The sequence below is a fragment of the Salarias fasciatus genome, chromosome 2 (genome assembly GCF_902148845.1).
Source record: "Salarias fasciatus chromosome 2, fSalaFa1.1, whole genome shotgun sequence".
Lineage (NCBI taxonomy): Eukaryota > Metazoa > Chordata > Actinopteri > Blenniiformes > Blenniidae > Salarias > Salarias fasciatus.
Genome location: NC_043746.1, coordinates 19,046,112 through 19,071,867, shown reverse-complemented (window position 1 = coordinate 19,071,867; position 25,756 = coordinate 19,046,112). Strand labels below are relative to the sequence as shown.

At 42.6% G+C, this 25,756-nt stretch overlaps 1 protein-coding gene and 1 long non-coding RNA gene across 7 annotated transcripts in view; one reads left to right on the top strand and one right to left on the bottom strand.

The window, feature by feature from the left end:
* The first annotated feature begins 1,266 nt into the window (after positions 1-1,266).
* LOC115401457 (uncharacterized) lies at positions 1,267-16,265 on the top strand. The gene is made up of 4 exons (XR_003932957.1): positions 1,267-1,277; positions 10,895-10,898; positions 13,827-13,832; positions 16,013-16,265. It is a non-coding gene; the product is annotated as an uncharacterized LOC115401457 (long non-coding RNA).
* Positions 16,266-16,817: 552 nt separating this feature from the next.
* Positions 16,818-25,756, bottom strand: part of pcdh19 (protocadherin 19) — a 57,491-nt gene continuing 48,552 nt past the window's right edge. For all 6 annotated transcript variants that reach the window (XM_030109601.1, XM_030109609.1, XM_030109634.1 and 3 more), the window contains exon 5: positions 16,818-19,022. In XM_030109601.1, coding sequence (XP_029965461.1) covers positions 18,463-19,022 — 560 coding nt within the window. In that variant the 3' untranslated portion in view covers positions 16,818-18,462. The remainder of the gene's footprint in view (positions 19,023-25,756) is intronic.

Below are 25,756 nucleotides of genomic sequence, written 5' to 3'. Positions count from 1 at the left end.
AACCCAGAACCCAAAAGTTTTTTTTTTTGTTTGTTTGTTTTGTTGTTTTTTGCACATTTAAAAATGTTTTGCACATTGTCATATTTTCTACAAAACTCTACAAAATGGAATGAGCTTCCCTTGCAATCCTGATTTAACTGTGTCAACCTTCTCAAAGAGAGCAAACAGGCATCTTTTCCAAAACGCGAGTCGGTTCCTTTATATCAAGCTGTCCAGTGTTATTCCGGTTCACGCTGTGCTGACTTTCTGCTTCTGCACTCAAATTAAAACATACAGTTGTTGCCTACATCAGAGAGGGAAGCTGCAGTTCTGAAGCTTTTTTTTTCTTTCCTTTTTACAGGCTGAATCATGCATGAGGGTAAATTACTTCAGGTGGGAATAAAGACCGCCTTTCACTATCATTAGGTAAAGTGTCAAATTCACCAGATTTATTCTTCAAAGCTAAGGATAATCTCAGATACTGCCAGAGGCAGTCAGAGAGCCGCGTTGCTTCTTTTTTGAAAAGTCAGAACGGCTCCGAGACGCATCGTAAGAACGATTCAAACAGAGAAGAAAAAAAAAACCCCAATGTGAATATGCACAGCGTCGTTACATAATTAAATATAAACACTCATTAGGGTTGAGTGAAGAGACTGCCCCAAACTACTAAAGTGTCAGCCGACCCCAACCCCACCCCGACAGACTGCTGTCTGTTAGCAATGATGAATTATTAATTATAGAATACATAGAATCTCTCAGGAGGGAGCGGATCTGAATCCTCAAAGCAGACAACCGCGGAGGGACAGCCAAGGTCAAATCAAATTGCTTTCTTTGCCCACTGTGTAAGGATAAAGACACTGGAAAATACCTATAATTGGTTAAAACACTACGATGTGGAAGGCCTCCCCACCAGCCCCGCGGTCATATCGGCTCTTTTTCCAGTTGAATTTCTGCGGCATTAATAAACTTCAATTAACCATCAGGGGTCCATCTTCCGGCTCACCTTCCTAATCTAGTTTGATAGAAGCAGTTAAAGAATCAGCGGAGCCAATTTCTGCCGCTTCCACCTCGGCCGTGAGCGAGGAGCATTCGATACTTGTGGTCATAACGGCGACGCGCGCTCGCTGTCTGGACAGAGCGCTGCGTCACTGCAGCGCCACATCCCTCCCTCTTCAGCTTCCCAACAATTTGCCGCTCTTTTAAACACGGCGGCGATATAGACCTGACGCCACACTGGTTAATAGGATGTGACCCTGATGGTTAAATTATTTAGGCGCTTGAAGAGAGGAACCCAACACGTCTCCCTAATTGATCCGCACCACACACAACACTGGCGCTGCTGGGAATGGGTGTGCAGGTTCTCCACATGGCAGAGGCTTTTTTTGGTGTGGTGGTGGTGGTGGTTGGTGGGGGGGGGGGGGGGGCCTGTTTGTCACTTCTTCTCTCGGCAAATTGGAGGCTTTTAATGAGGACCACCCTGTTCCTCCAACATTGTTCTGCAGCGCAGCCCTCCACGGCTGGACTTTAGGGTTCTGACAGACGTCCCATTATGTTTCCTCGGTAAATGAGATGAAGTGCAGCCTTAGATTCTCCTCCTCTTTTTCTTTTTCAATTATACGTTGCCTCAAAGTCCCTTTTCACACGTCAGCTGCATCAGAAACAACGGTTTGTTGGTGTGTGGCGGCGTTTTGTTGCGCATCGTAGTTAGATTACTCAAAGAAAGAACTTATTATCTGCTGGAATTTTCTTCATGCTGATTTTAGTGCCTTGATCAAAAAAATAATTTCAAATTCATGAATTCGGTTTTCTCTTGCTTCTGAGGAATTACAAATCATGGCATGTAACGTCCTGCAGAGCTTAATATGCAATCAAAAATTCATCCATTGTCTATAGCGCCTGGTTTAAATTCAGGGTAAGCACCCTGAAGAGGTCACCAGTCCGTCACTGGGTGCTGCTTCACTGACCAGGCAGCCTTAAACGCATGTAGACAGAACCCCAACCAGATTCTGAGAGTGCAAACCACTGCACCATAATGCCGCCTTAAAGCCAAAACAGCAATGTGCACTTCTGATTAAACTAAGAAACAAAGAAAAACCCTTCGGCTCAAGCGTGCCGCTGTCTCCAAGCCTAAATGTCGAAAGTAAAGTAATTATCTCATCAATAACATATCGTTTGTGTTTGTGTCAGGCAGCACTGTGTAATTGTACACCATCTTCTTTTTCTCTTTTTCTTTCTAGAAAGAACGTCAGAACATTTGGAACGATTTGTAGGACCAGTGACCAGAAAGTAACAAGGAGCAAAATAACATTTGTTAGCTCCGCGGTGCGTGGATAATAACATAACAGCATAATTGCCACAGTTTCTTGAGAACAATCTTGAAAGGGATGATTGCTCTCAAATATAATACCTGGGCAAAAAGAAAAAAAAAAAAGAGAGAGAAACAGTGTGCACATTGTGCGTTTGTTGTGATTGCTGTCATCTATTTTCAACAAAAAGGGGAGTCACGTGACGCTCTGAAGCGTGTTTTCATGGACCAGGGATTTGACGTCTAGTTCAGAACAGATGTTTTTGCTGAACACAATGCGCCACTTTTACACATCCCCAAAATTAAACAATAAATGGATTAATAATGCATCTTAAAGAGGCTGATCTCCTTTGTGTTCAGTCAAAGGAAATTAAACATGTATATCTTGATTTCCTTTAATGTTGACTATCCTTGAACAGGCACAGTTCACCTACATACAGATATAATCAGGCTTAATGTTGCTTTTGGGTTTTTTTTTTTTTTTTCATACTTAACAAATGCCGTAATAACTTCTGACTCAAATCTCCTCGGCTGCTTTTCTCACGCAGCTCGGTGGTTAAACGCCTATAAGGGCCGGTTTCTTTAACATTTTCATGTTCCCTCTTGAGAAGCCATCTGCTGCTGTCTGTTTACATGTGTCACTGTGTAAATTAGAGCTAAATAAATATCAGTGTCACCTCATAGATGAGGCGAAAACGCTCTCTCTGAACGCGGACGTGTTGTCAGCACTGTGGGAAACTTATGGAGACCTCGAAAGGATAGAAAATTCTTCTGAAATAATGAGAAACTTAAATATTAATTTCTATCTGGGAAGAAAAGCATGTTTGTATGGATATATCGGCAATGTATAGTCAAAATCCCAAATAATTTAATCCACATATGGTGTGTGCATCATATTACATCACAGTCTTATTCACATACATTTATTTGGAAAAGAAAGTAAGTCAATAGATTTTTTTTTTAATCGATTGGTAGCAGAGTTTTTCATTCCACTCTGGAGGATAAATAACAGCTCTTTCTAGTCCCTACAATTTTCAAAAATGACTTTTAGTGGTTCTGAACATGTACAAATGACTGTTCAGGGTTACAATAAAAAGAAAAACAGACTAATGGTGCAGAAGTTGAGAAATTTAGGAGTCATCAAGTTACTTTAGAAATCGATGAACGCCAAGACTGTTTCTGTATCGGGGAGTGTTTTATATAAAATCCAGACAGCTTATTTTTTCCCTTATTTAATTTATAAATCCTGTTTTTTAACTCAAAACTTTGATACAAATTGGATTAGTAATGTTTATCCAGACAAAAGTTATCAGCTACGTAATAATAGGTGCAACTTCCTATAAAATCAACAGCTTCAATTAAAGCTCAACATTTTTACTTGACATTTCAGTTTCAATAACTATTTTTGAATTTCACTTTTACCGACGCTGCATCTCAGACAAGTAATCCTGTTTTTTTTTGTTTGTTTTTTTTAAGCAAACGCTTCCAGTCAATACGTGCCCAGACAGGTGAAGTGGGCCTCACACATGTCAGTTTGTCACATAAGGCAGGAATAATTTAACGCTCCCTCCATACGCTTCATCATGTAAAACACACAAGCACGCCGGTGATTTGTTGGCTGCCAGTTGTCCCCACATCCAGGGCGGGCGAGCCAGCGGATAGATCAAGCCAGCTGGATATTCCGGCTCTACTTTCACTTTGGAGCCATTAATCCAGACCTGTCTGTGCGCCTTCGCTTTGTGTTCACTCCACAGAAAGAATAATACAGACAAGTCTGTTTTGTGTAGGTCAGAATATTACATTTCTGTCACTTCCAATGACCGCCGTTTTGATTTTTTTTTCTAGCAGCAAATGTTTGTCGTCCGTGAATGTAAATTAAACTCACACATGGTCTGTCCTGCTATGTAAACAGCGTAATGAGATGTATGCATTATCATTATGAGCCCTCTGTCCGTATAGTAGCTTCTTTATTGTAGAAAACAAACATTAAAATGCTAATCAAAGTATGGAATCAAGAAAACTATTCTCGTAACTTACAACGCTCACTCGTCAAACTAGGCTGTGCCTAAAGATGCACTTTATCTAATTAATTTGGAGCTTTTTAATCAATTAATGGCATCATCAGCAGATTCTGAAACACATGAGCTGATCAAACTGACCTGCATAATAAGCTGAACTTTAGGTTGGGTTTGTGCCTACATGTTTAGCATTGAGGTAAAAAAGAAAAAGAGATTTTAATTGTTTCTGTGAGGTTAATTCTATTTTGCATATTTTACCTATACTTTCACCCCAGTTTTTTTATATATATATATTTTAACTGTAGATCAACACACACAGTCATATTCAGACCTATATGGGCAATTTTAAAGTCACCAATAAAATGTGAAATATATGTATTTGGACAATAAGAAAAATCCATAGTCCCTGAATAGCATGATGAAACAGACCTACAGTATCTATTCTGCGATGTGGTTGATTTTGATGATAGATGAATAACTAAGCTGGCTGACTTTACTATCTGAAGAATGCATTTGATTTGTCTCAGGCACGTTCTCATATAACCGCTGTTCGACATCTCATCCATTGCTCATCTATTGATTCTGGAGAAAACAGGAGTATTTATGGCGGCTGAGAGCAGAATTTGAAAAAAGGTTAAACTTTTCCTGGTGTGTAAGTCCTTCAAATATCAAACAAATGAAATGTCAAAGTTGGGACCCCTGAACAAATGAAATGTCAGGGACAATACCTGCGCTCAGGCCCGCCCACGCCAGGCTCATCATTTACAACGCGCTCATATTTGTAGTCAGATGTCAGAGGACAGGCCAAATAGGCTTTTCTCTCACTGGGCTGACCTATTAGCGCCCCATTATTTGAACTGCTGAATGAAAATTGCCGGGGTTCTTTCGACCTAAAGCAGGGAGTTAAAGTCAGAAAGTACAATTCTCTGGTACTCCCCCCCCCCAAGTCCTTTTGGCTCCTGGCTCGGCTTTCTCCCGTTTCCTCTGCCTGGCACAGAGCCTCAATTCCTCCCAGTGTGGACATTCTCCCATGCACCGACTCTGACTATCAAAACAACAGTCATTAGGCAAATTTGCTTTGGTGCAGGATTACGTTAATTATCATGGAATTATCACTTCATTAAAGCAGGCAGAGATAAATTATCTCTGATGAAACGAATGCAAAATGAGGAAATAATGATCAGGCCCAACAACAAAAAAAAAGGAAAAAAAAAAAAATTAAGAGACTACTCGTGGAGGAAATCAAGTCATTGTGCTCCACCACAGAGTTGAGGCTGGGCAGAGATCAGCGAGGACCACTCAGCCCTCCACCCAGAGTGTCCAATCCTCCCGCCCGAGTCTCAGCAGAGCCCCAGCTTCTCCTTACAAGTATCATTAATCATGCCAAATACCAATTTTAATGAACGCTTGCAGAAACCGAGCAATGCATTTTGTTTCCAGGCAAAAAAAAAAAGAAAAAAAAGAAGAAAAAAAAGGTTTCTGCGCTGCAGACCTGAAGTCAGATTTCTTACACTGGAGTGATTTGTTCTCTCCGCTGTGTTTTCATGGTCATGGGCTTTTCTTGCTTTGACCTCACTGCCCTCATGGTGCAATGGTGGAATGACAGTGACCGACCAGGCTTGCAAAAATGTATTTGCTTACAAAAGAAATGTGGAAAAAAACCTTGACTGTTATTTTAGCCATCCGTTTTCTTTTTAAAAAGCCGCTGGTGGATAAGACGGTGAGCAGAGACCTGAAATTAACCACTGAGGATTGAATTCCACTGTGAAAGGAAAAAGAAAAGGTTGGATGCATGTAATACATGTTGCAGGTACGATAGCCATTTTCTTTCTTGTTTTAATGAAAGCATTCACTTCATACAAATTGCTTTGTCACACAATTAGTAATTTTAAGGCTCCCTAAGAGATATAAAGCCCTCAAGCCGATCAAACGTTACTTTAACTGGATTTATTTATCCATCACAACGATGATGACTTCAACACAAGGACACTGGTCTCTTTTTGATTTACAATAATGAAAATAATCATATTTCTATGGCAACGTGACGCAATCACAGGAGTCCCGTCCCTCCATTAACCAAGCAATATTCACTCGTGTGTGGCGTCTGAGAAATAAAGTGCTCCTGTTAACGTTCATCCACTCACTGGGAGAAATGTTGTGGGAGAATCATGAAGAACAATATTTCTTCAAATTACGCTCGACCTTTATTTCCACTGATATAATTTATTTGAGCTGGCAATTATTGTGTGGGTGGGAGAGGCGAGCCGCCTCGTTCTGATGCAGGTGCTTTTACGGTCGGCTTGCTGCTTCTTTCAGCGATCTGCAATGTCATGATGACAGGCAGATTGTTTCTCTACAAACTGAACCGGACTTTTCCGTGTAACATTTTGACCGAACAATATAACCTCAACATCTGTGGTCACGCCAAGCAAGAAACTAGAGTAAATCTGACTGTGAAGTAGCATGGTGTAACTATGACGTCTTTGTAATCCATGATAACAATTACATTTGCTCTTCTAATCTTGTATAATCTATATTTTTTTCATATGTAGTGCTGATGTAGGGACTTAGTCAGGGGAGGGCAATTTGTTTTCCTGAGGGGCAACATCAAAAACCACAACTACTGCAGTGGAGGGAGCCAGAAGTTACGCTCATTTCTGTTCATTTTTGATCCGTCTCTTCATATAGAGCAGGGTGTTACATGCTTTTAACAGTTTTTGCATTAAGTAAAAAAATAAGTATATATGGAAGATGCAACGCGAGACGTAACCATAACTAAAGGAAATCATGGATTTATATTATATTTACCTAGGAGGTGTATGTATGTGTGTGTATATGCTGATATATTTGTTGTAAACATATGTACGCCACATCTACATATAACAATGTCTAAATGTAAAATTGTAATGGAATGTTTAATAGTTCAATAAGATAACCACAGCTAGGTGTGCATATCTTCTTGCACACATTCTTGGGTGAATGTACACAACAACAAACTACACACACTGAACAACATAAAGCAGCGCAGTGGCACCGCCTCCATCTGGTCCAGCAATTCAGCTCGACTGATTTTTAACCATCATTTTTTCACTGATCTGACTGAAGCTGTTCAATGACAAGTGTTGATGATCTGATCCACTGAACCTGGACGACAGGCTTCACCAAATCCCTCAAGGATCTTCTCATAACGCAAGAACATTCTTTCACAAAAATGTTAGTTTCCTTCAGAGACTGAGGTGCAGGTTACCATTAAAAGTCAAGTGAATTTCAGAATAGCGGTTGAGCGAGTCGCTGGTGACAGGAGAGGAAGCGTCTCGCGCTCGCAGCTTCCTCCGGTGAATCCCTGGAAGCTATTCCTCTTTCTCCCTCCCCTGCAGCGTTGGTGGTATCACCCAGGTCTTCCATTGTTAAAGCGTTTGGGGGGGGGGAGAAAGGCTCACACAAGGCTACTTATTCTTCATGAGGTCACATTAAACAAAGACACTTACTCCCCGGGGATTTCTGTGACTCCTAAACGCGCTGCATTGAGAGGCTGAGCTGCAGCGCTGCCAGATAAAACACAAAACAATCTTCCAACAGAGGAAATAGAAATTTTATCAATCCGAACGTTGAACGCCGATTTAAATGAAGCTCCGGGGGACCTAAACATGGTGTTTAACAACTAAAACGTAATCTTTAGAGCTCTAAACATAAGGATGCAGGCATAGTAAATAAGAAGCGGGGCCAAAAATGTTGGTAAATCTTCAGCTATTGTCTGCTGTACCAGGGAATATCACCAATACAGTCCTCACAGCATGGAGATATATACACTGCTGTGCTGAATATCCTGGTGTCGAGTAACAAATTACATAAACCGCCCACAAGAAATCTGTGAAGATGTATTTGTGATGATGCAGCGACTCGCCACGATGGCCAGGGCGCATCCTCTCCGTTCTGACGCTTTATTCCCGGCACTGTTTAATGTTTTTCTCCCCCCTTTTGTGATGAAGAGAGCGCGCCTGGAACAATCCCTACAACTTAGGCTTAACAAAAAACCATGTCCAATTTCTTCCACCAGCTGCAGCAGAAACCACACACACCTGTAGTCGACGCTGCAGGCGAGCCATCCGCCTTTGTGCGGAGATTTAAATAACATAGGGGACAATAAGAAGGAAGCACTCGACGAGTAATCTCCCATTCTTCCCCACACAACAGTAAAACCCATTCAGCTCCTTTTTACAGCCACCTCTCGCAACAAGAACAATGGCGTTTATCTGAAGACACCATCAGCAAATAGCACATATGTACATATGTTCACACTTTATTTCAATACAATGTTGCTAAATTGTCTGATAATTTGATGCAGGTATATATGCACAGGATGTATACACACACCGCGTGTTTATGTGTTTGTGCATACTGAAATATACATGAGCAGATGTTGCTCCCTCAGATTTGATTGACTGCTGGCTACAAGAAACAAACACTAATTAGTATTTGATCAGGTTTGCATTGGTACTGAGATCAAACTGGCTGGTTGCAGCACGATGCAGAATCAGCGCGAGCGAGTCGAGAAACGAGCCCCAGAATCAAATCAGCATCACGATTCTGCTTCCCATAAAAATATTTCAATGTGTTTTGTTTTCTGAAATGAAGTATTAATGAAACTAAAATGATTTTCAAAGGCAACAAAGAATAACCTGATAGATTACTGCAGGTCTCATAGACATATGTGTATGTTAAAGCGCAGTACATTTAGAAAAACTTTAAAAAGTCAATCAGTAGGATTTTATTTTATTTCTTTGGTCCACTTCACTGTGGCTCCATCACAATGCAACATCACAAGGCTCTTAATTAAACAACAAAAGTTGTGTTTTTATTTTCAATTTCAGATGAAAGCTTTTCATTGTCCCACAGTTTAGATGGCTTTGTTTGCTCTGGCAGCACAGAAATACAACTCATGCCTTTTGTTCTTATTTGACTTTCTTCAAGCTGCACAGTTGATTAACTGAGTACCTGCAGTATTTTAATGCATCTCATACTTGAGCATTTAATGTAGCTTCACAACATTCAGACTTTTATTTTAATGTCTGGAAAACTCCAAACAGACCGACATGTGACTTTTACTCAAGTGAGGTTTCTATCTGCCTCACCTGAAAGACAAAAATGACTACCATGGTTTAACAGCCTTATTCTTTCTGAGCAGTTCATCCACATCACAAAAGCAGTTCTTCAAATGTTTATGCTTGCTCAAGTTGGCACGTCTAATATTCTACTTTGCTCTCACACCCATACTGCCACTTACTGTAATTATGTCGGTTTGCAACTTTTGCTCACCTCCAACTGCCAGCGTTGCTTCTCTGCCTGCATCTCTGCTCTGACTGGATTTTAGCAGCTCATAAAAGGTGCATTACCGCAATTTACCACACTGACGTTTCCACCAAATGAATGGCCTGAAGGAAAATAAGCAACAACAACAACGACACAAAAAAACTTAAGTATCCAATCAAATATTCTTGCAAGCAGTGCTTGGTGGCACAAACAATTTGGAGCACTGAATCAATATGCCCCAGGACCCGAAAGGCCTTTAGGTGGCCGCAGTGCCTGCGTGTATTTCCTGTGGCGAACTCCGTGCTCCTGCTAGGTGAAAATGGTTTTTGATTTTAAATCTCATATCGATGTGGGTCGAACACAGGTCAAATCCAATCAATGTCCTCTCCAAACACTCCTCACTAAAAGCATCAGCTTTTGATGTTTGTTCATATTTATCAGTGTGATTTCAGTGTGAACCTGAGACATGTGTGACATACCTAAAAATATGATTTCACTTTTTGAATATTGGCCAGAAACATTCAGAAGATTGCCTTTTTTTTTGTATTTCTTCAGATGTTTAACTTGTGTGATCATCCAATGTGAATCTTTTATTTTACCAGGAATACAGGCAGAAACAAGGAGTAACAACAGGTGGGGTGAAATCCCGGCTTTGCCAAACCGAACAGCCAGTGAGACGTTTGTCTCTGCCTCGGACTGAACATTCAGCTCAAAATGTTGAAATTGGACAAAAGGTGTGATGCCTCTAAAGTTTGTATTTTCATTCATCATTAGCTCAGTACCAGCAGAACATTGCATTTTTTGCCAGCCTGCCTGCCAGGAACGTTATCTTCACTTTCTCATTTCTCATTACCTGAACACAATACGACTTTTATTTTCTTCGGCAATCCGCAGAGAATCGGGTGGCCGAGAAATGGGCAGTGGAGCAAGTAAACTTCACAGCGTGCCTGACATTTTGTAATATGGAGCAGCAGAAAAAAACCCCCAAAAAAACAAAAACAAAATGCAAAAATCAATATATCATCGAATTCATACAGTAGTATCAATAAAACTGACTGAATGGAGCTACAGTGAGTCACATGCGGAGAAAAACATGCTGCAGTGTTAAAAAAGGGGACTTTGTTTAGTAAAAAATGAAGTAATTTTGTTAAAGCATCACAAGTAACACAGCAAGAACATTTAACACCTGCAAAAATAAAGGCCTCTCACTGCTGCAAAGGTTTCTGAAGATGGCACATATTTTATAAAACTATCCTTTTGTCTGCAAATAACCAGACAGGAGAGTAGTTTTAACCACAAGAACTGACATTTGCAGTGATATGCTCCTTTGGTTTTAGCTTTTCGCAGCAGATTCTAGTCTCACTCTGGACTGCAATCCATCTTTCTGAATTACTGTAGCAGTGGAACAATTGATCCAATCTTTTAGTCCCCAGTATATTCCTGTAAGAGACATCATCCTACAGGGACGGAAAAACAGACGGAGATAGACTGAAAAGCAGATTAAAAATGCTTCCTAAAACACTTGTCAGGCATTTATGTCTCTCATGACCAAAAGTTCAACTAAACTCTGGCGTTTTTGTCACTACAAGAGGGTGACGAGGTCAGACAATGTACCTGTTCCACAGCAAAATAAATCACTGGCAACCCGAGAGTTTGGGTCAAATAATCACCTCTTCGATAATGCATGTCCACGGAGAGACGGCTGAGATTCATTGCTGTGCTCGCACTGACAATAATGGAGGCTTTCAAAGGCCACAGTCTTTAATTTCTCGTCCCTGCTATCAGCGTTTTTATCCTCCAGAGAGAGGGGGAGGTCAACCGGCCCTGTTCCACAGCCCCAGAGCCTGCATCCCGGGCATTAAGGGCTGAGAGAGGGGGCTGAGGTCAGGCTGTGATTGCCGCTGGAGATGGCAGGCTGACGGGTCCCGGGGCTCATCGGACCCTTTCCAGACAAAGGAGGCTTTACAGAGCGGCTCCCAGGTCAGTTTTATCAGGGCATCACTAATGGTTATGATATGATCTGTCTAGCATCACTTCCAATTAAAGCCCGCTGCAGGAATGTGGCGGACGCCGCCGCCCGTCTCACCGAGGGCTCCGCGGCGCTCAGTGAATGTAGACCATTGTTTGAGTCGCTCATTTCAGGAGACGATCAAAGTTCCATTGTGACCACCACAAAGGGAAGTGGTCAGTGACCAGGCCTCTTAGATATGTGGCCGTGGTGGGGAGACGGCCGGAGAGGGTAATCTGTCTTCTTACTGATAGCAACGACCAGCCGACTCTTCGCAGTGACAAAGACTAACCTCTTTGATACAATATAAAGCTACAACAATAGGCTCCTCTTCTTGTGCAGACAAGCCCGAAAAAAAAAAAAAAAAAAACATCCCCAAGAGTCCTCATAATTTCTACAAACTTTTCCTGGCCTTGAACTGAAGTCTCCCAGCTAATATCCAATTCTTTGAGCTCGACACTTTCAAATAACTGTGACTGCAGCAAAACCTCAACAGTGGCAGAATCTGAACCTGTCATCCACAGTGCAGCGCGAGTCAGAGCCCACCGAGGACCTCAAATCTCCGCCCAGGCTCCGACTGGCTGCTCTGCAGAAGTGCTGCGAGGACACACAAGGTGAGAGGAGCTCGGCTCAGCGCTGATCTGATTTCTCTCCAGCAGTGAGGATAATCATCCTTCTTGTAGGTGTGGATCGGAGGAATAAACCATTTTGTGCCTGGTAATCGGCCTGAAGAGGACGTGAAAATCCTCAGCTGAGGGAAACCCAAAGACTAATAAAGAAGTTGCTCTTATTTTTTAGGGATGATCACCTTTATTTTTTTTGCAATTTTCAAGTTTGTGTGGAAGTTTTACTTATCTTAACTTCTCTGCTCTGTGGCACGAAAGTCTCTGAAGTTACTTTATCTGCTTCCATGGGAGAAAGCTGGAGAATACTAAAGTGTCCAAAGTTAGTGTCTCTTTTGCACCAGTCAAATAAAATTAATGAAAGACCAATGGACCATAAAATAAAATAAATAAATAAATAAAAACATAATTGGTACCTCCTGCATTTGTGGGTGTAAACATAGAAACAGAAGACTTCACATGATCCCAGAAGACCGTTTTAGCCACATCATATAATCAATAAAAACAAAGTAACCCATTATCCTGTAGATTTAGACACAAAGAAATAAGTTTAGGACGACTCCTGACGTTCTAATTCTGCAACTAACTTTGTGACAGCAGGAGAGACTTGGTGCTGCTTTGAGCGTGTCGCCTAATCTCATGGTGAACCTCCACTGGAGGTTACTGAATGGAGGAGTTGGCCATAATGAGGCAGCAGCAGCTGCAAGCCCTTCTGATAGAATGGGGTCAGTGGAGCCGGAGCCATCAGCGCGTCTGATTGGGGGCTGGTCGAGGGCGGGTCTCCCTCAAAAGAGCCGGCGACAAACTATTTTGTGTTGAAGGAATCCGCGGTCCTGCAGGCCGTCCTCGCGCTCCTTCACAATGCGCGCCTCTGTTCGGAATAAATCATTTTAATTGTTCTGTGATTCCCCCTCTCACCGTTTTGCACAATGATAATTGAAACATTAATAGGATGTTAATAGGATGTGTGTCCCGGTAACCTTTGATATAAATCTCGCCGTAACCGAGAACGTTCTCCACGACTGCCATGAATTAGGAGTAATTAAATATGTGTGCGGACAAGCACCAGTTTGGGGATTTCCTGCATCGGAAAATACGGTTTGACCAAGGGGAAATTAAGATTTGTAAGGCGTGCACAGCTTTATTTGTTTCCAACCTGTTTGTTTAGCGTAGAACGGCCACACTATTGTGCTGCTGAGTCCATTTTTTTCCAGGCTAACGATATTGAGAACGGCTCCTTTGAAATGGAGATTAAAATGGACACGTTGCCCTTCAGTGAGAGGCAGGACTGCACCTCGGGGTCAGGACAGTTTGTCATGGAGACCCGGGGGTCTAAACACTGCTGAAAGGGCATGAGTAATTCATACGAGCGGGGCAGGGCTACCGTAGCGGCATCGCCCATGAGAAGAGAACTTAGCTGGAAGAAACAAGATCCTCCTTATAGACTAATGGATGTGTTAGCAAGTACGCTTTCAGACCAGCTTTCATGTTGGCTCCACCAGGGGGTACAGAGGGAATGGCAAATTAATTATAGAAATGAAGCCAGCCTCTTTTTCTTATCATAGAGGGCAGCTGTGTGGCAGCTGTGTGTTTCTCCCCCTTCCTCGCTCCTTTTGCTTCCTTCTCCTTCTTGCACTGCTGGAATGTGTCCTGCTCTACATCCATTCTCTGCCTTCTCCTCATCAATCCATACAAACCTACTCAGGAGAAAGATCTGCTCTCTGTGGGGGAGGTGAAAAGGGGAGGCTTTATTGAGTGAAAATGTCATGGAAAGTGTTGCAGCCTCGCCGTGAACGAATCAAGGCGTCTGTCTTGCCTTTCAACTTGCTTCATAGCTTTTAGACCCTTCCACTCAAAGTCGACTAATAAATCAATGTTTCAAGTGGGATGCGCCGCTGAAATGACATCATTCCGTTGCCTGCGGAAGTACATTAACCGCCGGTGGAAGATGAGTCTCAGTGACAGGCGACATGGTACCGATCAGCGTCGAAAATGTAGCATTTTCTGAGAGACGTTCAGGGATGTTAAATGTCTCAAAAATGGCATGTGTGACCCACTCTGGGAAATGAGAAGAGTCCTCCCATCAGAAACAGACTCCACCACATGCTCTCTACAGTTGTGGAGGGATTCCCAGAGGTCTACTTGAGAAATAAATGGGGAAAAAGCAACAGTGAATGCATAGAATATTAATGCAGAGTCAGAACGACCCACAACCGAAACTCTTAATTTCCATTTTTATCCTGACAGATAAGTGAGACGTGAGTTTGTATCTTATTGCACTGGTTAGAATAACACTGACATCCTCAGACACTCACCTCATATCAGCAGACTGTAGCTGCGTCATTGTGAGGCGCGATTCGTTTTACATGGGAGGTTCTGAAACAAGTCGAACTGACCTCCCTATGGACTGTTGATACTCTTAAAAGTTGAACTGATGCTACATATTTTCACAGCTTAAGAAAAATCAGTTCATGTGTTTCTAGGATTTTTTTTTTTTGTTTGTCCGAGCTGTGTTAAAAATAAATAAAAAATACAATTTCATATAATGTCAATATTGTGCAAGAGATGTAATCTAGTAAGAGTAAGAATTGATCTGTTTCCCAATTTAACACAGTAAGTTTTTGTTTTTGTTAAGAGATTCATATCTGTTTGTCTGAATGAGGTTGCTCTAACTTAGGATGATAGCCTGCAGCAGGTGATCCGTGGCAGGGTTTTTTTTTTTTTTTTTTTTTTTACTTCATCATTTAAAAAAAAATCATCCAGTGAAAACATTTTTTTCTTTTCTCAGTAACCCAGAGAAAGACAAGAAGACTTACAAAACCTATTCCATTAATAGTAAGAAATAAAACACACTCAATATTTATTTTTTTCTCAATATTTTTATGAAATAATGAAAATAATAAAAAAAACTTTAAAACGTCAATGAAAACTTATTTTAATTCAAATAAAGCTGTTTTTTTTTTTGTTTGAAGAGTTTTAAAAATACATTTCAAACAATTTTGAAAAAGAAATAAAAAGTGTTCAGTTTTTTGTGAAACAGCCTTAAAATGATCTGAGAAGCTCACCTTTTTCTGTTACTCATGTTGAGATTCACTTCAGGCTGATTTTATGATTAACAGACTGATTGAAGCAAAGTTTTAGTTGATTTATTTTGTAATATAATAAACAGTATTTCATATTAAAATATCATGGAAATGTATGGGAATAAAAATATGAAATTGCATCAGGGTGAGTTGAGAGTTTGGTTCTTTTCTACATGACAACATTTCAAGGGAAAACGCATCATTGTGTATTTTTTATTTCAGAATAGTTTTGTGTTGGGAGTCAGGATACTCTGGAGGCATTGTTGTTATTGCCGATCAACCTGCATGAGAAGAACTATTTAAGATTGTTGTGGTGCTTGATGGGGCCTGAGCTTTTTCGAAAAGTTGTGTTTACCCCTGTTTGCATGGAGACAGTTGGAGCGTATCAAAAAGTTGCCTTTTCAGTGGCTCTCAGCCCTGTTGCCGTGTAAACACACCCTAAAAAAAGCGTTTTCACTTGAAAATGTGGCGTAAACGGGGCCTTTGATTCTCGGCTGTGGCAGAAATTTTTAGGGATTTCCTGTTTTAACCCATTACAAGAGGAAGAGGCAGAACAATACGATCATCGCTTTGTGAACACAGAGCATCAAACACCTGTAAAACAAGGATCCATGCAGGTAATCAGTAGAAAGAAAAAAAAAAAAAGGAAGTTTCAGAACGAGAGAGCATGTTTTACTCTGTGAAAGCAATGCTGAACTGATTCATTAGCCATAGCTTAATCCCACGTTACTCCAATCCTCGTGTTTGCTGGCGACAGAACTGCTTCTCAGACTGCAGACTCGGATTTCAAGTCCGGCCTTCAAAACCTCCCGTTTCGAGTAAAGACAAGGAAACAGAGCGGAGAACATTTAATAGTTTAATTATAAGCTGCTGTATACATTCAGTGATTATTCCGATTTTCATGTTGCCAGAAGCCATGGGTGAGACCAGCAAAACATTCAGCTACAAGATCTAGTTGGTTGTATGCAATTTTGTCCATTTTCATTCATGTTTTTCCACATTGTACATAGTTCACTGCAAAGCAACATAAACCACATTGCTGATGTGCAACACGGTTCTTCCGAGACCTTAGTTCATTCAAACATGACTCCACCCAGTCTGTAGTGTGGTGCTCGTGGGACTGGGGCGGGGGGAGGAGGAGGAGGAGGAGGAGGAGGAGGAGGAGGAGGGGGGAGGGGCCCTACTACCTCCGTGATCTCAACCTTTAGCTTTGAGATTGGCCGAACACAGGCGGCAAAACGGCGACAGCACTGCTGAGTAAAGCCAGTCTGCACGTCAGAATGCCCTCAGTTGACGCTGGGAAAAAAAAAAAAAAAAAGTAGGAGAAATCTAGTTTAAACTTGATTGGGCCCAATAGAACCGCCGACCGATGACTCAGGTAAAAACGGTGGGAACCTGTTACAGCCCGAAGAACGCTGGAAGCTCTTCGCTCTCCTCCTCAGATACTAAGATTAAGCAACATCTTGCAATCGTTTAGGTTTTGTTTGCGTCTTTTTTGGTTTCTTTTGCTATCTCACTCTAAGCTCATTGAACTGACACACTAATGTTGGTGCTGAAATCGCTTTTTTTGACTTTTTTTTTCATTTTTTTTGTCTTTTTTTAACATTTTCTAGTAGCCCACACAGAAACTGGATGGCACAAGAACTGACCAATAAGAAACTCTTTACAACAAGGTAGACTGCAAGTCAACAGTTGCCAGGGATCACACAGTAAACAAAAAAAAAAAAAAAAAAAAAGAAGAAGAAGAAGAATCCAAGTTCCATTTTGAAAATAAAAAAAGAAATCAGGTTCAATATAAAAAGCAAAAGACAAATGAACAAAAGCAAGTTAATTTCAAGTATAACTTACTCATAAAATAACTACACAGCATTAAATATTCTCATTATACATTTTTAAATTATTTATAAAATATATTTTGGCATATATGTTTTTTTTATTTTTGTGTTTGTGTAACAAACGCTACTGTAGCTTCAGTTGAACACCAATGTTTATTTTTTTTTTTTTCTCTTGAAACAAAACATTAAAGGGATTGTCACATAACAACAGGTTATTAAAAATGATAATAGTAAACCCTATACAGAGTTTCACATAGCAAGACATGAGTGACGATCCCTTCTATCCTAGCCCCATAGTCAAAAGTCAAAAAAAGTACAAGACCAAAGCACAAGGTTCTAGTTTGTGCTCCACTGGCTACAATCAAGGTTGGGCACAGGAGATTTCAAAAGCAGTAAGTCTCTTTTTTTTTTTTTTCTTCTTCATACAACTGGATTTGAACACAAGGCTCTGTCTTTCCCACTTCCAGGGTTCAGAGCGGCTTGGCAGATAGTGAGAGTTCGTTTAGCTCCGTCCGTGATAAAATATAAATACCGCGAAGACCTCGCAGTCCGGTGACGCCGGGACGTCCTCACAGATACGCAGAGACAAGTTTCTCTCATTAGCCGGGAAAAAAAGAGGGTCGAGAACGAGGCCGGGAAGCCTCTCCTTCCTCCTCCTGGACGCTCTGAAGACCGCTGAAGGATTAATCGACAATATTTTTGGATGAATCCTGTGTTTGCGTGTGTGTGTGTGTGCATGTGTGTGTCTTTATTACAGTGATGGAGCTCACTATACAAAGGAACAAAGAGCGATTTTGGCAGCTAAAACAGACTGCAAAAACCAAAGAAGGCAAATGTCAGTTTGTGATACAAAAGTAGTTCAAAAGGCATAACTGTACGTATGATCTGGCACCTCGGGTGTCCAAACATGGAAGTGTCCTGCTTTGGCTGGAGGGCTGGAGAGCTCCACTGGCCGTGTCCATGCAGTCAACAGTAACCTGCCTGTCCACTCTTTGCAGACCGATAGAAAGAAAAACCGAACGAAAAGCAAACGAGGAAAAAGTACTGCGACTACAACAAAGCCACATCCACTATCTGGGCTCGAGCGCACAACTAGCTGCAGCGTTCTACAGTCCGCCGTTGTCAGCCCAAGCTGGTTCTTGAATTTTTGTATACTGCAAATGGGTGTGTCTCTCTCTCTCTCTCTCTCTACTTCCACAGCCTGGCTTTCCTCTGTGTACACACAGCTATTGCGGGGTATATATATGTGAGTTTACACTGCATGTGTGTGTGTGTGTGTGCGTGTGTCCTAGAGAAGCTCGCTAAAGCACAATGTCCTTCAGGCGCTTGCTGCTGGGGGATTCCTTGTCCCGGCCGTCGTGGAGAAGCGTGTTGATCTCCCTGACAGCCGGCTCACTGTCCTTCCCCTCCGGCTGCCGCAGCAGGCTGTGGTTGGCAATCCGCTCTGCGTCGCGGCATTTCAGTGTGTTGTAGGCAGACGAGGGTTTGGATACTGGGCTCTTCAGGTGCACGGGGGAAGTGATGGGGCTGGCCGCCTCGCGCCCGTTGCCAGCTTCGCGGACAGCCCCTCCATTGGCCTTGGGGCTGCACACCTGAGACTCCTGAGTCCACTTTCCCTTCATCTCTCCCCGCTCCACGTCCTCCGGCCCATCCTTGCCAAAGGTGGCAAAAGTCCTCTTGGTCGTGCCGTCCTCGTAATGCGGCACGTCCACTGTGGTGGCCTCGATGGACAGGGCAATGACGTTGCGGCCGTGCTCCGGCGACTTGGCGCGCGCCGGGATGGGAACGCGAGGCATCCAGCAGCGGTCGGAGTGGCCGAGGATGCGACACTCGTCCTGGCAGTGGAAACCCTCACTGGGATCTGTGGAGAAAGGACAGAGCAAACGGTTAAAGAGTTGCCCCTCAAACTTTTACACACAGATCTCATCCTGACACAACTTTCATTTGTTATGAGTGGATAAAATCAACCTCAAAACATCCGTCATTCAGCCCATAATCTGCACCGACTGCGCAAACACAAAGACACACATTCACTTCTCCACAGTCCAGCGTGTGCTGCGACGGCTCCGACTGAAAGAAACCCCGGTTTGATTGTTGCCTCAGTGCGGTCCATTTTTGAAGCCTTGAACGCCGCCATGTAATGGACTCTGATTGAATCTGATGGGATTATGAACGCAGCACGGAGCAAAGAGCTGTGAACGGACCAAACGCGAGATGTGAGGGACTTTAGAAGCTCCTTATCCTCGCAGAGCATCGTAATTGATGTGCATGGCGGAGGAATTTCTGCCGCTATTGAACTTCTTCATACATTCTATTTGCTGTCGCTGAATTCTTAGGTATAAATTCCACAACAACAACCCAGCATGCACTGTGTTGCATTAAGCTCAGTACACAGCACTGCTGTGGATGTTTTGGTAAATATAAGACAACGCAGCACTTTCACTTTGTTCACACCTTTAGATCTGTTAAAAAAGAAAAGATAATGATTGGACTGGGTTAAGCCAGATTACATCCTGGACAGTTCGCCAGTCCATCACAGGGCAAACACACACCACTACACACACTCACACTCACAACAACACGCAACTTCAGTCACTTAAACAGCATCAAAGGCGTGTTTTGGGGTTTCAGAGGAAACTCGCTCGTGCACAAGGAGAGCATGCAAACTCCCCACTAACAAGGCCTCAGAATTGAACAGGGAATATCTTGATAGTGTGGTGAGAAGCAAAACCACTGCACCACCCCGTGCAGCCCCGAGTTAAACATTTCTGAACGATTTTCCTTCAGTTGCACTGCGCTCCATCTTCATGAGCTCAAGGCCGCCGTCCCGCTAACTCTGCATGCTGATAACTGGAGCTGGATGTTTGGGGTGCGTCTAATATGCCAATTAAATTATGTATTGTTAAATCAAAAGTCCATTTGCAGCTCTTGTATAATTGGGTTTTCTGTAGCAACATCGGATGAAAGTCAGGTTCAAACAGTGCAATCAGATATCTCACAGAGAAAGACAGCAGACGAGTTGTGGTGTTGCTGCCTGGTTCATATCTCTCTCCCTCTCTGTCTCTGTCATCTGGCGCCGAGTTATAAATATGTAATGATGTTTAACGCTCCAGTGAAAAAAAGATTTGTCTGAGTCTGTATAACTGCAGCGCTCTGTAGTTTGTTGTTTTGCGGGAAGAACTTTCAAGAGCATTTTTGCATCATTATGACAACAAAAAAAAAAAAAGTAGTTGTATCCTTTTACTGAATCTCAAATGCTGTGATTTGTGTTTGTTCTTAATTTACAAACATGAGTTAAAATAGAAGCCCTATTTTAAATCCAAACGATACGTCGTTCGTCTTGGGCGCTCGTGACGGCGGATTTATTGCACATCAGAAGCAGCACAATGACTTTTATTTCATATAGCGGTATTGTTAGTGTTTTCCACCAGCTCACATCTGAAGAAGGAACGCGCCTCACAGACACACAATGACATATTTCTGTGCCTTCCCGCCGCTCGTCTCTCCCTCCTCACAGAATCCATCCTCCATCTCACAAGACCCAAGGTGACAAGAAGGGATTGTGAGAGAGGGATTGCAATCGACCCAAATGCATACGCTTACATCTGGCAATCGCAGCTTGACAGATCACCTAATTAAAATCACTAATGATCTGTTTTTCTCCGTTTTTTTTTTTTTTTTTTCCCCCGCACTCATGAGAGGCACCTCTGCTAAGGCCCCCGGGGGATCGATATTTAAAGATCGGAGACGTGCTTTTCAGGGGCAGATATGCCAGAGCTGTCTTTCATAAAGTATAATCTGATGAGACTGACAGATAACATGGTAACTAAATGAGTGAGTGAGCGAGCCAGTAAAGGGGATCATGGGCGGTTCGAGCCTAAATATGGTGAGAGCAGCTCTGGAGGAATCGTTTCGCCCGTGGGCAGAAAACATGAGCACCAGCGCCGAGAATGCAGACCACGAGCGAGCAATTGTCCACATGACTGGTTCAGAGGCGTCACAGAAGTAGTTTCCTTTCATCGTGTCAGACTAAATGCGCGCACACACACTCCAAACACACACACACGCAATCAGGAAATTCTGTCGCTTAAAAGGGTTGACTGTAAAACAAGCTTTGTTGTCCACATACAAAAATACACGCAATTTATTATCCAAGATCTGATTTGGCATTAATTTGATGGAATATTGCTTCATAATGAGGCCATTTTATAAAAGTACTGTAAAGTAAAAAAAAAAAAAATCGATGAGGCTAAAAACTGAAATCAACCCAAAAAATAAATAAATAAAGAGAAGTTTCTCTCTACAGCTCTGTGTGCATTTAAATGAGAATGAATGCTGATTAATGTGAGGAACTGCTTCGGCAGAAATCAAGAAGACAAAAAGCATTAAAGTGAGGGTTTTGTTTAAACACATCCAATCAGAATGCAATCACAACACAATGATTTTAGCAGGTACCAGAAACATAATGGAGAGTGATGAATAAAAAAATAATAGATGAACAGAGTTGAAAAGGCCTGATTACATTGTCCAATGCAACAGCACTCCGAAAGCCATTTTAAATCCCTGGTTTTATTATTTTCCTAATCCTATGTGACCACTAAATGTACCTTTCCGGTGGCTTTTCTTTTGACAGATTACTAACAATAAAGCTGCATTAAGTTGTCAATTTTTCAGCTCCTGTGGCTACGTAAAGTAGATTTGGACAGATTACATTTAAGTACTTCCTCATTTTGAGCCTCTTTGCACATAATATGCATTCAATACAAATGCCGGTTCTATATTTAGGGCTCTGAAATTTCTCCCCAAAATTTGTTTGACATTTTTGACAAAGTACTTCTTTTTCTCAGCTGATTAAAAATTTACAAGTATCTTGGTAATGAATGCAATTTCCTCCAAACACTTTGGCTTATTTCTATAGCCTAAGGCATTTTCTGAGGCATGAAAAGCCTCGAGGCACAAAGAAATATACACAAGTCGTGCGCTCTCTCTTTAGCGGAGACTGCATATGCAGTGAAAGCCATTTTCCTCGGCTTTCTTTTAGGGGTCTATGGGAGAGCAAGCGGGTTAGAAATGACATTGTTATGAAAGCCAAGTGCTATTAACAGTCACACATCCTGCCTCTGCTCAGAGCTTCATGAAACGCAGATGTTGCTGTGAAAGACCTGCAAAGAAAAAAAAAAAAAAAAAAAAAGACCAAAATTTAAATAAAAAAAAGTGACAGGCCATCGACTTTTGACAAAACGTAATCTCATCCCATCTTGGGGGGTGAAAAAAAAAGAGACGACTGTAATGATACGAGATGAATGAAAGGCTTTTACAGCAGCACTTTAACTTTGGAAGTCAACACATGGCGAATAAAAAGACAGTGAAGGCACCTCCTGCAGTGAATGTGTATTCAAAGTCATCAGGAAAATAAGCTTGCCAATCACTTCCAGGAACAGGCTTAAAGTATAGTACAGCGCAGAGCAGGATGTCATTGGGAACATTTCCGATCCACATTTTAATAGCAATTAATTACTGAGGGAGCTCCACCAGGAGGCAAAGGATGCTTGTGTGTTTTTTTTTTTTTTTAATGTTGCGCATTTGAAAAACAAAAAAACAATCTGATGGTAGCGAGGCTTAAAAATACATGTTAGAACAGCTGCTCAGCATGATTCCAAATCAGACACACCGCACTTTCATGCCGAACTGAGGTCAGTGCAGTCACTGGGGAACTCTTTGGATGTGTACATACTGATGCACCACTTCAGAGAGAAAAGCCAAATCCTCCTGGTAGCGGTGTCCGTGCTTTTCACTGTTTGTAGCTACCTGGAAGAGCATCACTTTGCATCAGCACATCCAGAGAGCCCGCCGGTTCTCTCCGCCATTTCATCTCTGCATCTGCTGACTGCCAGCAGCCGATTCGGTCTTGTCTCTTTCCTTCAATCAGATGGAGGCGTCTGAACTTTTGAGCTACGGCAAGACAGATCTGTAGCTCCGGCGTGGGAATCCCACAACCTGACAAGCTCATTGCTCAATTTACCGCCGTGTACTACATGTAATGATCCCTTCATGCTGTACAGCTGCAGGGGCTATTTGTTTGCAGCTAATGTGACAAAAAGAGAGGAATCAGCAAAAGTTTCAAATCCTCTGACGCAAAAGTAACGCATTCAGAGCGAGAGGTAACTCCCTGTAAAACTCTGAGCTTTTGCAGCTATTTTGCGTCCTGTTTGGCTAGCACACAGAGCTTGGCTTGGAAAATGTGTGCGCTTATCCCTCCAAAAAAGTTGCGCCTGCAGCCTCGAGGGTAAAAACCATGATTTCATCGTGTAAAAGGAGCGTGAGCGGCCGCGAGAAAGCGGCGGACCGGATTGAAGGGCTGCAGACAGGATCTGAACCCAGACCCAGGTGAACAGATTTTCATTTCTGTACTTCTTCTTTGAACTGGAACCACACGGCGTCGGGGACTTGGAGTATGACACGATTCAGTCAGTTTACTTCTTGCAGCACGGTGAACCCGAAAAAGAATTTGGAGCAGCAGCGTGGCACGATAAATCATTTTAGAAAGAATGTCTGCCACTTTTGGCTTCAACTTCTTCTTTGTATTTTCTCTGCATGCTGACAATTTTGTTGTAGCGCTAACAGTAATGTCCTGATTCTGTTTGTCATACGAAACCAGACACACCTGAAGAGACGGTCAGGAGAATGTACATCTTCCTGTGATGCAGCTGCTATAAAAGAATACAATTTATGACAATTTAAATGAAGGCATATTCTCCTGGTGGCCAGTCCAGGTTTCAGAGATAGCCTTTGATTTCTCTTGCTTTCTTGTTGTTTCCTTACTGTCTTTGATATTAAAACCCATTAAACTGTCTCGAACAAACCATCAAGACTAGTCTATCTCAATTCTGAAAAGGCAATTATTCAGCTCTTTTGACTGAAACAGTAAACAGCAACGGCTCTGTTTTTATGCTTTGAACTCGCATGAAAACTACCGTTTATATAGCGACTTGCACACATGTGACCGCGGCCCTGGGGAGTTTTTCTGAGAACAGATAACCATGTCTGCCATGTCTGAGTGCTGGAGAGACAGTTTTCATTTGCTGGTGAAATGTCGCCCACTGTTCTGCTCTCATCCCGATACTGTGGAGTATCTCTGACGGTGAGATGGCTGTTTTCTAATTGCTCTCCATATTAATTTTCCATCCTGGCAGTCACATGGCAAAGATTGATTAAATCTAAATTGTTACTACAGAGTCTTGATGGAGGCTGTGATGCAGAATGTGATGAAAGTAACACAAGGGAGGGTGGGAATCAGAAACCAGCGGAATAGAGAGCGACTGTCTGCGCTCGCTGCTCAGAGTCCAAAGCATGCTCAAGTCCTAACAGGCTTGGCCCTGTCTGATCCCAACTCTGGGAATGAGGCTTAACATCCAGTCGGTCCTGACTACAGCGGAGGACAGTTCTACGGCCAGCTGAGGCTGAGGCCGGGCCAAGCAGCCTCCTACACTACTCACCGGGGAGAGTCCAAGCACTGCTGTCATCCCAGCCAGCCAATTCAGTCTGTGGGTCATAAATCAGCCCGGAGGCTTGGCTCCTGCGGGAGCGGCAAGATGGAGTGTGATGGTCTTGTTTTTACAAACAGTAGAGGGGCACCCTTACTGCGCCACGTAAGCCATCATTCTCCGCACAGCACCGAGTCGTCTCCGTCTCCCCGCAGCATCTGGTTCAGTCACATCAAGCTATCCCCCCCCCCCGAAACCTCCGGATTCATCCCTCACAGCTTCCCGCACAAGGCCAATCCTTTACGCGTCTCCTCCTTCTGTCCTCTGCTCTCATCTAATCAGTACCGCTGTCTCACGTACGTAGATGTAATTAAACGAATCCCTCACCCAAAAATCTCTCCGTCCCGCTTCTGCCCGTCTGACTAGAATTCCTTCAATTCTTCCAGTCAAACATTAATTGTGGGGAAAATGAGACACGCTGGGCGGCCTTGTTAGTAACTGCCGACTGGCTGGTGAAGTCAGGGGTTCACGTGGTCGTGCTTCTATTTTTGAGTATTAGCAGCAGTCAATTTATCAAGAACAAATCCACTGTCTAATCCAGCCAGCCATGCAGACTGTCTGACAGCTTGTCACATCCGCCAGGCCTGCGTGTAGCCTTCCAAAAGCTGACGCAAAATGGCCCGCTAACGCAATTTCGAGTCAGACTCATGCTTGTGTTTTCCTTCGCAAGCGCCTGTCAATAATTGTTTTAAAAGCTAACGACAGTTCAAGTCAGATTCCACAAATGTTTGCTTCCACCGCCGCACTCCCTTCCCTCGCCGCTGGACCATCCGGCAGAGCCAACGCTTTCTGTAAATGGGTCCCGGTATAAAGAATGAATTTCCAAAGTGGTGTTGACAAACAATGCACTGGCTTCTAAATTGGTACAAACAGCATCTGTTTAACAGCTGTGTAACGGCAGCGGGGGGGGAAAAAAAAGCAATTGCGACGCCCGTTTTATAAATCACTGTGTCATCGCTGAGCACTGTTTCGCTCAAAAGCAGGACCACTGGCCAATGGACTGTTTGATGTAGTGGAAATGATGCGAACTAGTCGTCATGATGACATTCGT